The sequence below is a fragment of the Eumetopias jubatus genome, unplaced genomic scaffold (genome assembly GCF_037043125.1).
Source record: "Eumetopias jubatus isolate StellerSeaLion01/CBP00866 unplaced genomic scaffold, mEumJub1_p1.0 scaffold_6, whole genome shotgun sequence".
NCBI lineage: Eukaryota > Metazoa > Chordata > Mammalia > Carnivora > Otariidae > Eumetopias > Eumetopias jubatus.
The window spans coordinates 8,238,563-8,255,035 of NW_028274812.1; the positions used below are offsets into that span (position 1 = coordinate 8,238,563).

Consider the following 16,473-nt stretch of genomic DNA (forward strand, 5'->3'; position numbering starts at 1 on the left):
ACCCCGGTGCCACGTTTCCCTCCATCTTTAAGAAAACTCTTTATTCCCGCCAGGACTACTTCCTTCCAGGCTGAGAGGCTCTCCAGCGTGTGCACGGCGTGTGCGCGGCCGGGGGGGGGGGGAGCGGCCCACACCGCCATGTGGGTGTTAGCGCGCATCCGGTCCATTCTTCCAGCAACCCCACCCTTCCACGGCTCACTGTGGGGCCTTCGGGGCAAGCGCACACTGCTCACCGTGACTTTCAGGAGACACGTCGAGTCCTGGGCCCGCTCCAGCCTTACCTCCTCCATCTGCCCTGAACGCCGCCCCCGCCCGAGCCTGGACATGCGTCACAGGACTGCCCGGCCAGGTGGCCAGCCCCGCGCCCATAGCAGCCGCACGGCTGCTTTCTGCCGGGATCATTTGCTCGCCCCGTGCTCCCCGACCACACAGCAAGGCTAGCTCGAGGGCGAGGCCAACCCCAAGCCAGTGAAGCTCAGCTGGAGAAGCAAGCCCTGTGAATGCACCTGAGTCGTGGGTACGCTTCAGAAGCCGGTGAAGGGGATTTCTTTTAAATCTAACCTCGTCCATACTGCCTGCCCCCAGCATGCTCACTACCCCCTAGGGACCTGATCCCCAAGAAGAGACTTAATTAAGTCCTCCATGCCCAACAGTTCACTCACATGAAGGACTGGATTATCCCACAAGATTGTTTTAAATGCCCAGGCGGCAGTCAGCCTTCCTGAAGGGCTCGTCTGGTTTTAAGTGTTCTAGTAAGAGCAGATTTCTACTTTACTATGGATTTCCCTGACACAGGTTTGCCTCCACTGTGCTTATCGCCCCCCACCCCCTTACTCTACTTCTCTGCCGCTCTTGGAGAGTCTCCAACAAAAGGGCGTAAAAAAGTTGGTTCAAGGAAACAGAGGATCTGGGTTGTAGTCTTACCAATAAGATCCCTTCTCTGGAAACATCATAGTTCCTGTTCGCGGGCAGGGCACATTTTCCTAAAACTACCTACAGCAACAACTGACAAGGACGGTGACTGTCTTCAGAACCCAGGGCAGTGATGGTCTAGGTTCTCAAGAGTCCAAGCAAATGCCCTCAAGCACACGGGCCACCTGGCCCCCTCGGCTGCCCGGCCATGAGCTGCGCACTCAGCAGGCGGCCCAGAGTGCAGGCGAAGACCCCTGCCATCGAGCTCACCAACGGGGCCAGGGCGTGTGCGCAAGTGGCCCCCCAGACCTCCTGACCGAGGGGCTTCCTGTGTCTTCGGGGGAAGTGGGGGAGGGCACAACGCCCGAGGACCAGCGACACCTGGGTCATAACATACACTTTTCTAAAACTTGAGTGTCTGTTTCAGAAGAGACATTGTAAAATTCTTAAAAAGAAAAAAAAAGTCACTCCAACTGGGTAATTAAAAAACAAGACGGAGGGAAGGAAGGATGCTGACTCCAAGATGTCTAAGCGGACACTGTCACTTTCTGCTTCATCCTTCATCGGATGAAGCAGAATGCCATTAAATGGCATTAAAGATGGCATTAACATCTCAGAAGCTCATTACAGGTCAGAGTGATGAGCATACAGAGGAACCACCCCCGTGCGAGATGGGGACAGCTCACCAGCATGCTCGTCGGCGCCACCAGAATCCAAACTCCTAGGTGGCCGCTTGGACAACCCAGGAATACCCTGACGTCCATTTTCTCGAAAAGAGGGATGACAGCAGACCTCAAGGGAGCCGAACGCAGGCAAGGTGTTCGCACCTGCCCTCAGGAACGAGTCCAGAGAGCACCCATGGTGCTGCTCACGAAGGGCTAGCAGGGACCCCCCCCCACCCCCGCCATCCACCCGCTGCCGAAACCCAAGCACAGACCTCTTCAGGAACTTCACAGAACACACGGGCAGCCAGACTTGGCAATGGGCTCGGCAACTTTTCACCATCGGCGGGGAAAAAGCAGTTAACACCCGACTAATAATTTATCTTTTATTGAAATTGTTGAATACTTTATATTACAGTAAATTTGATTGAAAAAAAATGAGAAAAGAAATCAATTTTAAAAAATACACTCATGTTGAAATCAAATTAGCCAGCCAAACCGAGTACAAACCAAGGGTAGCTTGCTTTTCAGTACATGAATACCACTGAGTCTATATACAATTCTATAATTCGAGAAAAGTCATTCATTAAACACTTCAAGAAAGGTGCCAACAGCCAGGGAAGGACAGCGGTCCTGCCCTCCCGTCCTGCAGCACTGAGAGGCGGAGCCAGCACCCCCAGAGCAGGAATCCCAAGTGCAACGCTAGGGCGAAATGCTGGCCCATCGGCTTTCATGCAATTTCTGTTAAGTCACGCACTGTGCAAATTAAGGCTTCTTATAGGTCGAATGGTTGATAAACACTTTTTTTTTTTTTCTTAAAAAAATAAGCACAGTAAAGGTGGTATCATGAGAACCTGAAGAGGTGAGATCTATATCCCAAATCTGGGAAAAAGTTATTTTCTCTGACATCTCAACTCCATCCTCACACACACACACAAATAATCAATCTTTGGGTGGGTTGTTTGAATTCACCAGCCGGCGAAAGAAATACTGATACATGTGCTCTGTGCACCTAGGATTGAGGATGTCATGCAAAAAGCTGCAGCCGTTACTGACTAAAGGCAGAGAACAGGCGAACCCCCTCCAAAGCCTAGGCACTCGGGGACCCCTGCACGTGTGTGTGCCTGCACGTGCACGTTCCCTTCAGAAACAGGAAGCAAAAAGGAAGGACAGAATGGAGCATTCTAACTTAGAGGATACATTATTGACCAGTTCAAAATCTCATATGGAACCTTCCTAGCACACCAACAGCTCCTCCTCCGGACAAGGGATGAACCACTATGTTGTCCCTGCCGTCAGGAAAAAGACTGTGGGGTTGTTTGTGTTTTTTTTTGTGTGTTTTTTGTTTTTTGTTTTTGTTTTTTTCCTTTTTTGCAAACCTGAGTAATTGTCAAAGTCAATAAATAGGAGGAGAGAATTAAATGCTAAAATATAATGGTCAAAACCCTACAGGGCCTAAAGCAGCAAGGGTTTTTCTCGAATACACAGCCCTCGGTTCCAAGACGCGTCTGGCCCGGGTGCACAGTATGAGGTGCACGGCTGCCACGCTTTTAAGTGAGGGCTGGGGACAAAACCCAGGGCCCCGGCTCCGCTCCCCGCGACGGGAGCAGAGCCTCCTTCCGAGGACCGTAAACCTGACCTCCTTACCCTCTCCCCCGTCACAAAAACTCTTCCCTTTTGAAACAGTTTTTGTTAAAGGCAAAAATGACAGAAGCATCGTCGAGCTGCAGTCTTATTTGGTTGGAGGCGCCTGCTGGCACCGGCCTGCGTCTCCCGGGGGCACCGGGGGCTAGATGTGTAAGAGGTCCTCGTCGCTGTCGTCGTGGAAGGCCGCCAGGCCGCCGGAGCTCGCAGCCTTTGGCGGCACAGGCCTGGGCTTCCCTCTGCGGGCCCGGTCCCCTGGCGGCAGCACCCCGGCGCCGTCTGCGCTCTCCCGAAGCCCCCTCCTCTGCGGGGCGCGCCCGTGTGGCAGGCTGGCGGCCGCGGGCCCCGCGCCCGAGCGCGCCCTCAGCTCCGGGATGGTCAGGACCTCGTCTTCACTGTCCTGCTCATCCGCGCGCAGGGAGGGGAGGGCTTCGGCCTTCACACACTTCGTGGCCACGTGGCCATTCTCCTGCCCCTCCTTCCCGGGCCTCGGGGTCGGCACCTGGATCTCTTCCATCAACCACTCCGTTTCGTTCTCATCGGCCTCCTCCTCCTTGTTCACCTGCCAGGGACAAAGCAGGACCCCCTGGAGCCCATCGGAGGCCCCACTCGGTTCTGCTCTTCTGTGGCCCTCCCTTCCACAACCTACCCCGGAGTCGGGGACCCCCCCACACACACCCACTGCGGTCACCACATTCCCAGGCTCCCCACCAGGAGAGGAAGGGAGGGCTGGCAAGTGTCAGCTCCTGAGGAGACCCACCAAGGCACACAGTGTCACCAAGGGCAGGAAAGAGGCCTCTAGTCAAGCCAGGTGCCCTGGGGAGATGGGGGGGGGGACGGGCGGTAAGAGAAGCCACAGGAAGGACGCGATGGTCTGAGATAAGCCTTTTAGAAAGCAGTTTGGCAGGAGTACCACAAGTCATGAGAATGTGTAGCCCTTCAGCCAAATAAGGCCTGTTTTAGGGAAATTTATCTGAAAGCAACCATCCAAATGCCATATGCACAAAAACTTTCATTTTTAATTTTTTTTAAATAACCAAAAAAAGTAAAAGCAACTTAAGTATGAAGTGTTCTAAGAAAATCAGCTGAAACCACAACGAGAAAAACTTGAAGGAAAAGAGAACAAAAAGTGCGTTTGGGTTAAAAGCAATGGATGATGTTTTCCCTTTCGTATGTCAAATTGCCTATGATGGCATTTGTCTTATCACTGACTGATGTCACCACCGTACAGACAGCTGGATATTGGGGGCAGGGGAGACCGGAAATTACCTTCGAGTATTTGTAGGACACGTTTGCACTTCTCCTGCAGCAGTTGGTCAGCCTGCTCAGCACGATCTCCCTGGAAGGCGAACACAGTCACTGCAGGGTGGAACCAGCAGAACAGGGGGCCCAGCTGGCCGGCCCCAGCCCAGCCCCACACCTCGAGCGCCCACTGACACAGCCCTGCACGGCACGGGCACGGGAAGCCCATGGAAGCGGGGCGATAAACCAGTTCAGTGAAAAGAACACTCTGGAACCAGACAGAAGCGGCTTTGAAACCTGCTCCACCCCTCAGTGGTCTAGCAAAGACAAGAGCAAGTTACCTACCAGTTGTGCTTCCGCTGTCCCATGTGACCACAAGGCCACACGTCCCCGCCACCCCAGGCTGCACTGGATTACGTGTGCCCAACGACTAACCCAAGACCAGCTCGTACCCAGCCCTTCTGCCCTGATTCTTCGTTCCCGTGCCAGCCTCTCTGGGTGGGATGGCTGCACTCAGGACTCTGGACGCCGGCTCTGGCCACACCACAGGGCTCCTGGGCTCAGGGCTTCACTCAGGCATGACATGGCAATCTCCTGGAGGGACAGCCACATGTGGGGACGAGCCCAGAGGATGGCATCCTACAGCAGGCATGCCGTAAATGCTCACTTTTGCAAGGGGAGGATAGTGTAGAGGGCTCAGCTGATCGTCTGCTCATAAAACATGTTCATTTTCTGTCCATCTCTGGACACAACCAAAGACCAACGTCCTAGGAACTGACTCACACGCCTGGGACGGGCCCCACGGCGCCGGTCCGACACGACACCTCGTCCCAGGAACACAGCTACTTACAGAACGCAACCCCGGAGACCGTCTCCATACCGTTCACACACACACACGCACGCACACGCGTGCACACGCGCACGCACACGCACACACGCACAAGCACAGATCCTTGCGGCCCAGCGGCCTTCCTCCCCTTACCTCCGTTCCTTCTTGTAGAGCAGCAGGGTCAGCAGACAGCCAGTGAGCGCCACCAGCAGCAGGCTGAGGACCGCCCCGACGGCTTGGCTCCGCTCCGACAGCCCCGTGTGCTCTGGCGTGTCCTCGCCCGTGCTGTCACCGTCGAGGCCCACCCTGAAAGGAAGCCACCTCACTCAGGCACGTGCCACCACAGCGGCAACGCTCGCCGGCCCCAGCCCAGGCTGTGCAGAACGGCGGTGGACCAAGTCCTCGGGTGGTGAGGTCAGGCAGGAGGACGGTGCACAGGTGGAAGGCGGCGACGCGGGGCCGCAGCCTCAGCCCTGGCTCATCCCACCGCACGGCCGTCAGCTCGGAAGTGGCCGAGAGGGATGAGCTGGCCCCACTGGTCTGCCAGAACCACAGCTCTCCTCTCTGGGGCCAAACAGTGACCGCCGCCCGGGGAAGGCTTCTCCCTCACTGCATCTTGTCTCGGGCGGCGTCAGTGCGTCGGTGGGGGAGGGGTGAGGGAACCCTCCCCCCCCCCCAGGTCACCGCGGGGTGTGACACGGATAGTCTGTCCAGGCTGCTTCTCCCAGGATGCAGGGTTGGTGACCAACATGGCCACTCTTCAACCAGCTAAGATTTCACCACTCCCACCCACACGTGGCGAACAGCGGTGTATTTCCAGGACCTTAACCATTCAAGGAAAATAGTAAACTTAACTAATATAAAACCAGAAGCACCAGGACGGACTTCCCTTTCTGCTCAGAGAAACAGACCTTTGTGGAATAACTCGACACTTCCGAACCCTCGGGCCCTCGCGCCTCCGCTGACAGAACCCACTGCCGGCAATTCTTCCCCACCCCGAGAAAGCAGACAGCAAAGTGACAGCGACCATCCGGGCTGCTCGGGAGGGGAGAGGGCACCGCGACAGGCCACACACATGCAGTGAACTGGATGCTAAAGATGCTACAAATTCAGAAAACCACTCGGTTCAAGTTGGGTCAGAGGGCAGCCGATGGCCCGACCACGTAAGGAAAACCACGTCGATCAAAATTCAGCCGGAGCCAAGCGATCTGGTTCCGAACCACGAGGAGGAGGAGCTCCGCGTTCCCAGTCACTGTGTGCTCGGGCGGGGACAGCCCCACAAGGCGCACATCGGCCAGCCCCGCACGCCCTGCCCTGAAAGCCGGGACCAGCGGAGGCATCGCCTGCATGACATCACTCACTTCTAACTGTGCTCTTGTTTCTACTTCTGGGCTCCCTGGTGAGCCAGGAATTATTCTCAAGTGTGCTTTAGTGTCCAAATGGGTTTTTATTTTTCAGTTAATTTCTCGTTACTGGTTCTTCACTTAATTGCACTGTGTGTGTTGTTTATATGGCACCCACATTTAGAAATTTACTAAGACTTGCCTTACATCCGCGTTCCTGGAAAATACAGGACAAAGTAGTGGACTCTTTTTAAAAGTGAATACTGATTTAAGATCTGATAGAGGGCATCGGGAACTCCCCCCCACTGTCCCTAGCACGGTTTCTACGGACTGCAGAGACACCCTTCTCTGGGACATAAAGCCAACAACTGCAAGGGAAGGACTTTTCCTCCTGATCTCAGTCTCAGCACAGAGAACGAGAAGCTCCTGTAAGAACCTGACGTGGATGAAACAGGAAGAAAGCAAATCCAAGAGGAGAGCAACATGTAACACTGTGTTCTAGATGAGGGCCTCCAAACACGGCCATGACCTAGGCAGAGGAACGAAGGCTGTGGGGCCCGAGAAGAGGTAGGTTCCCTGAGGCCACGCGGAGGCCCAGATGGCCCTTCCCTCACCAGAAAGCCCTCAGCACAGAAACGCATACTTCCCATGAAAACCTGGCCTGTAGCTGATTTTCAAAATCTGTAGAACAAGTTTTCATTCCTTCAAACACAGACAATACTTCGTTCAAGGTAAAATAACATTTAGCACGTAATAATCTGCACTAGAACGCATGGAAAACCGTGTTGGAACACAAAGATGAGACAGAGAGGCCACTTCCGGTGAGCCAGTGAGGGGAAATGGCTGGGGAAGGCCGGGAAAGAAAGTGAGGGCGCTCAGGCCTTGCGCGTGCGTGCAGGCGGATGGCCGACGCACTGGGGGTGGCGGATGGTGGTGATGGGCGCCTGGGGGACCCGAGAGGGCCCGACTTGGACAGCCACTGGAGCCGGCTGCCAGCTACATGGGGTTTACCTCTCTGGCTCTCAGACACGCTGGGATGTTCCCACAGGACAGCACTGGGGGCAGAGAACACATCCAAACACATGCCTGAGCTAAGTTCCGAGGGAGCAGGTCTGGGGTCCAGCTGGGAAGTGTGCGTCCCGAGCAGAAAGCAGCCGACAGGGCGCTCCGGCCCATGCCGCGACAGCGTACTCACCCCAGAGGACACACGGCAGAGGTGTACCAGGAGAACAGGTACTGGCAGTCAGCAGTCTCGTGGCTGAACTCGGGGATCCCGTCCTTCACCAAAGGGTCGCAGTGGAAGAAGATGGTGGAAGACACAGACTTCGTCTTATCTTTTCCACACTTAGAGGATGAGGCAAACACCACATCTAGGTCCCCATCTGTTGGAAAGGAAGGCACAACACAGGCAATGCTACCATCAACATTTCAATAAAGGGCCAAGTTCATCTTTCCACAGTCTGTAAAAAAGTTTGCACACACTTAAAATCATAGGTAAAGGGCCTTCTTCAAAGGTCCCACATGCACGCTTCTTCACAGGCTGCGCGACACACGTTACAGAGCCCCTGCCTCACGTCAGGGAGCAGGGAAGTCCTGAGCCTTGTCCCAGAAAAGGTCTGCCTCAGTCCTCAGCTAACAACAGGATTCAGAACAGGGAATGGCCACGCAGTATCAGTGCATCTGTAGACGGAAATGGACCCAGTGGGCAACCAGCCAACCAGCTAAACAAGCCTCCGCACGGAGCCCGGGACACTGGGGGCCGGTGAGCTCCCCTGGCTGGCAAGACTCCGTGCGTATCGTCACACACTGGTGCCGGGAATGGAACCCATCCTCATGCCAGAGGGAGAGGACGATGGAAACATCCTGCTCCCTTCTGGACGCCATCCTATGTGCTTTTTCCCTTGGCCAATTTCCATCCTTAACCGTGACTGTAACAGCGCAAGAATAAGTCCTGAGTCCTAACAAATGATCAAACCTCAGGGGACGGAACCTCCCCGAAACCTGCAGCTGGTGTGAGAAGTGAGGGAGCTGTGTGCAGACGTTGCCCTCTCCCAACTCTGCAGCTGGCTGAAAGTTCACAGTCAGCCACTGCTACAGGGCTAGGGCGTTTAGTGTATAAAGCGGCCACGTTCACGAACAAAAGGGAGCCCAAGCCCCAGGCTCTACGGCTGGGCTCAGGAAGGCCCCACAAGTTCTCACTCACAACTGGCTGAGGCGTGACCCAAATGGACCACCCACCAGGCCGGCATGTGGGCGCTCGTCCCCCAGCTGATGGGGGAGCCGAATCGCAGCAAGACGGGGCTCCATGGCTTCCTACTCTCGCCCTCTGGAATGAGTGGAGACTCGGGAAAAGTTTTAAACTGATTTTTTCATGAAATGCAAAAAGTGGTCTTAATACTAAACTGACTTTTTTTTAAAGATTTTATTTATTTATTCATAAAAGACAGAGAGAGAGAGAGGCAGAGGGAGAAGCAGGCTCCCCGCTGAGCAGGGAGCCCAATGCAGGACTTGATCCCAGGACCCTGGGATCATGACCTGAGCCGAAGGCAGACGCTTAACCATCTGAGCCACTCAGGCGCCCTAAACCGACTTTCTAGAGTTAGTGAATACTGAAAGTGAAAAGGTCTGAAAGGAGTTTAAAGAACGACGAATAAATAAATGCATGTGCTGATGTGACCCAAGTGAATCCAACTCAGAATTACTGGAAAAGAACAGAGAACCACGGGAGTTTACTCCATAATGTGGAATCCTGACAGCAAATCAGGCTGACTTGGTGCTCAGCGTCTGCGTGTGGACGCACGGACATCTGGGCTCCTACCACTCGGGGAGCAGCTGCTTCTCCTCTCAGGGAATCTCTAGGAGCCCTTTTCACATCAGAATCGGCTGGGTTTTTCAACATATTTAACTTTTTAAAGGGTATCTATCCTTTCTTTTCAACCTTTTGACAAATGTAAAATGTCTTACTCTTCTGCAAAAATATCTGAAATTGCCAAGTAAAGAACCAACATGACGAAACCAAATTGAAGGCAATTCTTGGACACGCACACTTTATCTTCTGCTTCACCCCCACTGCACAACCTCAGGTTGAGACCAGGTTTGGGTTTTCAGGTGTTTATCTGGAACTGGGGTGACTTTCTCCTACAGTGAAATGCCCGTCTCACACACACTATTCAATCGTTTTGACGACTGTGTATCAAGACACAGACCTACAGACCAGGCTTCTTGCTTTCAAATCGGGGATTTCAATGGAAGGGTTTCTTCATGAAAATTCTAAAGTCCCTCCTTTGAAGAAGCTGAACATGGAACACTGAGGGAAAGAAAGCAATTACCTTGAACGTAGTATTTGGTTTTGTCAGAAGTTCCAACTTTCCTACTGAAGTGTTGGTCGTTTGGTTTAACCTGGCATATATTGGCCCCCGAGCATGCCGGATTTCTGGAGCTTGTGATGGAGGAAAGCTGGATTTCATACAGGTACTTGTCCCCATTTGTTCTCATGTCCCCAGAGGCACTGAATAGCCTGAAGAGACAGAAAAGATGGCAGTGACTCTAGTCTGTCCAGAAACCCACTTACGAGAGACTCAAACACCCGGGAACTGTAGGGCTGCAGGCCACGGCCCTTATCCGGCTCTGCCCGCCTGGGAGCCCGTGAGGACGCCCGAGGGCACCAACTTCCACTCCATCGTCTTCCTGCATCCCCAGCCTGCACTCTGAGTGGCGTCCTGCTCCGAGCCCACCCCAGCCTGCCCCAGGTGCGGCCAGCAGCTCTGGCCAATCCCTGAAGTCAGGTAGTCCACCCCCGGGGATTATCAGGAAGGGGAGGAGAAGGGGAGACTTTATTTTTACACTCAAAAGAATTCACCATCTTTGGTGTTAAAACTTCATGGTTGAGTAATGCTTTCCCTCGGTTTAAGCAAAATATGGCAACTACCTAGAAACAGTAACTAAAACACACCGCCTATTTATCATCTTGCAGCCCCCCCCCCCCCCCGCCCCACTAGGGAAAGAGCTATATTGCTGGTTTCATTTTGAATACACTTCAGTGCTCAAAAGGAAAATATTCCACTTACTTAAAATAAATATCTCCGAGGCTGAAGCTCTTGCCATTTATAGGGTTGGTGATGGTGCCGTTCACCATCTGCACCTCCTGCGGCTTCACGGCACAAGCAGCCCGGGAGTCCCAGCTGAAGTAGTAAGTGCAGCTGTCGATGTCGAACCTGGAGGGAGCAGGTGAGGACCGCGGTCACGGCCAGCCAGGCTCGGCACGGCGTGGGGCCGCGGCCACACAGAGCCTCTTGCACCTGGAAGACTGGCTTTCAGGGCTCCATACGGGCCGAACCCTGGGTCCCCACGGAAGCCCCCCACCACCGCCAAGCCCTCGCCACCCCCACAGTGGGCACTGGCAGCTCTGGCTGGGGTGGTTATTACTAACTTTTCTCAACAGCATAATAGGGAAGATGATGGCCTAGCACATCAGCAACGTGAAAAAGCAGGCAACTGTTTAACACAGTCTTTTTTGTTTTTTTAAGATTTTATTTATTTGACAGAAAGAGACACAGCAAGAGAGGGAACACAAGCGGGGGGAGAGGGAGAGGGAGAAGCAGGCTTCCCGCCGAGCAGGGAGCCCGATGCGGGGCTCAATCCCAGGACCCTGGGATCATGACCTGAGCCGAAGGCAGACGCTTAATGACTAAGCCACCCAGGCGCCCCACTGTTTTGTTTTGTTTTTTTAATTAAGAAACTCTGCGACATCTAGGGGCGCCTGGGTGGCTAGTCAGTTGAGCGTCTGCCTTCAGCTCGGGTCAGGATCCTGGGGTCCTGGGATGGAGCCCTGTGTCAGACTCTCTGCTCAGTGGGGAGTCTGCTTCTGCCAGCCCCCACCCCTCTCTCTCTCTCAAATAAATAAAATCTTCAAAAAAAAAAAAAAAAGAAAGAAAGAAAAAGAAAAACAGTGCAACATCTAAAAGCTGGAAAAATTTGCTCCCAAATTTTTGAACTTTATTTTATAAGCTTTTCTGACTCCTACATTGATTTAAATCCTCAGACAATTCCCAGGTCTCCCCAGAAATTCCAGCCCAGCTTCTGGAAGAATCACCGGTTGGGAAACAGCAGCTCGTATGCTCCCTCTGTTGGCCAAACTCCTCCTAGCACTAGATACAGAGTTGCCTGGAAAATTCTAGGGTGATCCAAGAGCACCCCAGGTGCCAGCCCCACCAGCTCGGTGGGTCTCAGGCCACTTGAACAGCTGGCCCTGGGCGGCACCAACCGCTGCCCCTTTGGTTCTACAATGATGTCGAAGGCAGAGGCCAGTGAAACATCACTTGACATTGTCGCTTTAGTCAAGTGACCGTGGGTCGGGCCCCTTTTCCAGGAAATCCCTCCCTGTGCGGGGCAGCCCCGCACACTCTAGGACAATTAACAGGCCCGGCCCCCTCCCCAGGTCCCAAGTCTCAGTGGCCACACAAACACCCTCTCCCTGCACACCCATCCACACACCTGAAAGTGAAAACCAGGGGGAGAGATGCTGGTGAGCCCCCAGTCCCTGCTCTCCACAGCTTCCCGTGCAGGCCCCAACCCTCTCACCTCATGAACGAAGGTCTGCCCACAGTCTTTGCACAGGTCAACTCTATGACGGCAGATGCCGTCTTATTCTCCCCACACTGATAACCTTTTGAATAAGTTATGATGACTTTGTCATCTGAAACACACAAAGGATGGATTTGTGGTTATAAAAAGCTTCAGCGTCACAAGTCAACATCTATGTTAAAAGCCAAGACAGAACAAATGTTTGGCTCTCTCAAGACTCCTAAGTCTTCAGTCTCAGGTTCTCAGCATGCCAAGCTCGGTGACCGCCTCCGGGTCTGTACCACACCTTGCACGGCTGGGGAAGACCTGGGTTCAAATCCCAGCCCCTCCTGCTCACCAGCTGCCTGACTCTGGGCTGCTGAGCATCTGAGCCTGTCCCCTCACCTGCGTGGGAGGAATACTGCCCAGAGCGTCTGCCATGAGCCCAGCACGATGGGCACACAGAGAACTTCGCCCCACGGCAGCTGTCACAGCTGCTCCAGTTTGTAGGATCCCAGGGTCATTTTAGGTGCTTTCCCAACACACCCCCCGCCCGGAACACCCCAGGAGTTAACAGGGCAAGGAGCTAGACCTCCAAACTATAAAGAGAAAAACCAGAAGCGGAACAACTCTGGTTTTCTCAGGTCTCCCGGCTCTGTGTCCAACTTTTCCACTTCCGAAAATACCAGAGAAGAGAACCTAAGACCCTGACCTGCAGGGTCTTAGACGTGAGCACTTGCTCTCAGTGGCCACTCGGGAGCCAGCGTGGCAGCCAGCTCAACGCTGCTGCCGCTTCCAGCTACTGTGTGTGGCCGCCCGGAGCTGTCCTGGGGGCGCCCGAGCCCACGCTGGCTCAGGGTCACAGGGCGGGGGCCTTGGGAGCAGCGCCCACCCTTCAGCCCCCGACTCTCACACCCCCGAGACCCGGGGAGGCGGGGGGGGGGGGGGGACACAGGCCTTGGTACTAGCTTCCCACCTGTTCTTCCCAGGACACACAGGTCAAGGCGTAGGGGACTGCTCAGCCAAAGGCCCAGGCCCTCAGCCCTGCCCAAATTCAAAGCTGTACTGGATGAATTAAATATCAGGCTCCTGTGCAAAATTTTGGAAGACAGAATTCTACTGCTTTAAAGAGAAATTCTTAAACTGCCGGAGCATGGGAAAACAAACCAATGCAGGTCTTACTGTAGACACCCTCCACTCCTGGGCAATACACTCGACCTTCCCCAGCTCATTGCCCAACTTGGGACATGGACTCTAACCCCAAGCCCACCCCCACAGAGCTGTGAGGATTGCACAGGCAGAAAGCACAGCTGTAGATAAACGTGACTTCCTGGAACAGAGAGTCCATCTCTCCACCCCACATGGCTGCAGCCCTTCCTGAGCATGTGGGTCACGGCGTCTGTCCTTGGACAGCCGTCCTGTTGGGGCCAAGGAGTAAGGCCCCGGGTGTGCTGGGGACCCTGCTAGCCGAACCTTCCGTGAGGCCTTCACCCTGCAAACCTCTTTCAGCTGGCTGTGGGCAGCCGGGGAAAGGGCTGATCCAGTATCCGTACACAACCACGAGACTACAGAGCAGAGAGCCACCCTCAACCCTCGTCGTGGGCCGCGTGGGAACGGCAGTGAACAGCGGGCTGGGAGGCCGCTCCAGGCGACGCTACCATCTGGCGTGCCTCTCATCCACAGTGACAGTGGTCCCTCGGAATTCCCTGTCTCCCTTCCAAGAGCTCAAGCAGACTCAAGTCACCCGTGGTTTAATCAGGACAACTCGGGGACCCCACTCTACTCCAACAAGGTAAAGGTGTTTTTCTTTACTGGTTCCTCCGAACATATCCCAGTTACTCCTATCTAAGAAAGACCTGCCTTTTAAATAATGAAAGACAGGGGTGCCTTGGTGACTCAGTAGGTTAAGTATCTGACTCTAGATTTCGGTTCAGGTCATGATCTCAGAGTCGTGAGATGGAGCCCCGCGTCGGGCTCCGCACTGGGCATGGAGCCTGCTAAAGATTCTCTTTCTCCTTCTCCCTCTCCCCGTCCCTGCCAAACTCATGCTCTCGCGTACTCTCGCTCTCTCTCAAATAAATAATGAAAGATAGAATCTTTCACTCAACAACCAATTGCAAGATTTTCTACTAACACTATTAAAAAGAGCTTCTATATTTTCTAAATTGTTAAGACATTACAAAAACACACCCCTGAATTATCTTTACCAAGTTCTTACGTAACTGTTCAGCTTTCCTGAATAACTGCTGGTGCGTATAATATGCAGACTCTGGCACTCAACCCAGAGCTGGAGCAAGGATTCAGAGGAATCTTAACCACTGTGACCCTCTCAGTGTAGAAGTACGTTCCCAGGAGAGGTGGCCCCTCTACACACACCTGCTAGGACTTGCCATCTCTGGGAATACAAAGTGGTACTTATTCTAATGTTCCAGGAATTACCAAAGTGCTTGAGAAACAGAAGGAATGGTATCTGGCAGTTTCAACTCAAGCCAGGGCTGACCCTTCTGGCCATACGAGGACGCCCTCACCTTCCCAACTCCAATGCAACACCTGTAAGCATGCAGGACAAGGAGCCAGGGCCTTACCTAAGACATCCAGCTTCTGTGTGTGAACAAGCCCCAAGACCTGGACGACACCAGATGCACTCTTTTTGCAAATGCTGGCTCTGTCAGAGCAGTCGAGAGGCCCTTTGTATATTTTCTGACAGAGATTTATATAGTACCTGTAAAATAACACAAAGAGATAGAGGGGCAGGGTGTAAGGTCAGTCCGCCCTACACACGGGCTGCAGCTCTCTGTCCCTCGCTTTCAGAAATAGGAATCGTGTTGACAACCAAGTGTTCCACAGCACCTCTGAATGCAGCACCGAAACAGATTCTTCTAATAAAGGCCCCAGGAGTAGCTGGTTACTGAAAAAGGGAGCATGGCACCCAGGCAGGTGGGGGTGAACCCTGAGACGGTGTGGTTTAGAAGGGCTGGTGAGTTGGGACCTGCAGCGGCTCCAATCCTAGCGAGCTGCTGACCTTAGGACCGAAGGCCTCCAAGTCCACACCCCCACCCCACGCTGAGGCCTTCCTGCTCTGAGGGCCCCTGGCAGAGAGACGGAGCGGCCGCCGCAGGCCACGAACCTCAGACCCACACAGGGGTGGGTGCCAAAGAGCTGAGAAAATCAACGCACACCCCTGACACACACCCAGCAGCAGACAGAAGCCCCTCACAAGCACAATACTCATCAAGACTCATTCTATCACATGCGGATCGCCAGCTCCTGGTTCCAAAGGCTCCCCCTTTCTGTCCACCTCTGCCTTCAAACCCAGCCCCGGGCACCAGGTCCGGCACCCGTGAGGGGCTCTTGAGCCACTGCAAGCACCGGGTTTACGTGGCAGCCCCAGTTCTGCAGGGACACAGAAGCGGACTGCCAAGAGGCCACCACCATCAGGCCCGAGAGAAGGACACGGCTGGCACGTGGTGACAGGTACTCACGAGACTCCTTCGTGGACAAAGAACCAAGACCCGGTGAGTGAAGACAACAGTCGTAAGTCGTAGGTTTTGTGCTTCTGGATGAATTTGCACTCCATCTTCTTTGGAGGGCAGACAACTTTTGTTTTCCACTCAAATGTCACCTCACAGCCACGAACTTCACTGAAGACCTGTGGCCTCCCGATATCGGCCTCCTCGTCGCACTTGAAGATAATTGCAGACATCCGGTGGCTGTTTGCTGGGGAGCAGCACACAGAAAACTCAGACGGCAGCCTGGCCCCCTGCCGGCCCCTCACGTCCCCCACCCCCCGCCCACTCCGCTGCGCTCAGCACCAGCGCCTCCCCCCGCCGCTGCCCCCGCGCCCCCGCCAGAGCTGGGCCGTCTCCTTCACGTGTCCCATGACCCGAAACAGACCAAGGCCCCTCAGGGCCCTGTGTCTGCCTCTTCCTGTGCTTAATGACCCCACGGCACTAGCTCAATCCCCCGTGGACGGGTAGTCAACATTTGGTTACACGTGAATGAGGACAAGAAACAAAAACAGCAAGAGGTACGTGTCATTACCTAAAAATGTGAGTACCATCCACCAGACCAGGAGAAAGATCCTGTCATAATAAGCCTCAAAACAAAACTATAATAGGCCCCTGTAAATTTAACACTTAGAATTTCTTTATCTCCTCTCGTTCCCTGATCATTTACAAGAATTAAATCGTTTTTTGTATATCTCCTCATCACGTCCCTTGAGCGCTCACATCTGTCCGTGCCGCCCGCGAGCGGCCCAGCTCAGCCTGAAGCCCCGGGC

The 16,473-nt window shown here is 54.1% G+C and overlaps 1 protein-coding gene across 2 annotated transcripts in view; it reads right to left on the reverse strand.

Moving 5' to 3' along the window:
- Positions 1–1,946: 1,946 nt before the first annotated feature.
- IGF2R (insulin like growth factor 2 receptor) overlaps positions 1,947–16,473 on the reverse strand; it is a 97,428-nt gene continuing 82,901 nt past the window's right edge. Inside the window, exons 40-48 of one of the 2 annotated variants that reach the window (XM_028103413.2) lie at positions 15,677–15,911; positions 14,780–14,916; positions 12,213–12,327; positions 10,700–10,846; positions 9,962–10,149; positions 7,828–8,014; positions 5,443–5,595; positions 4,488–4,557; positions 1,947–3,780 (exon numbers count right to left, since the gene is read on the reverse strand). In XM_028103413.2, the coding sequence (XP_027959214.1) occupies positions 3,364–3,780; positions 4,488–4,557; positions 5,443–5,595; positions 7,828–8,014; positions 9,962–10,149; positions 10,700–10,846; positions 12,213–12,327; positions 14,780–14,916; positions 15,677–15,911 (1,649 nt within the window). In that variant the 3' untranslated portion in view covers positions 1,947–3,363. Of the gene's footprint in view, positions 3,805–4,487; positions 4,558–5,442; positions 5,596–7,827; positions 8,015–9,961; positions 10,150–10,699; positions 10,847–12,212; positions 12,328–14,779; positions 14,917–15,676; positions 15,912–16,473 lie in introns of both variants that reach the window. The other variant, XM_088023809.1, reaches the window with a different exon arrangement.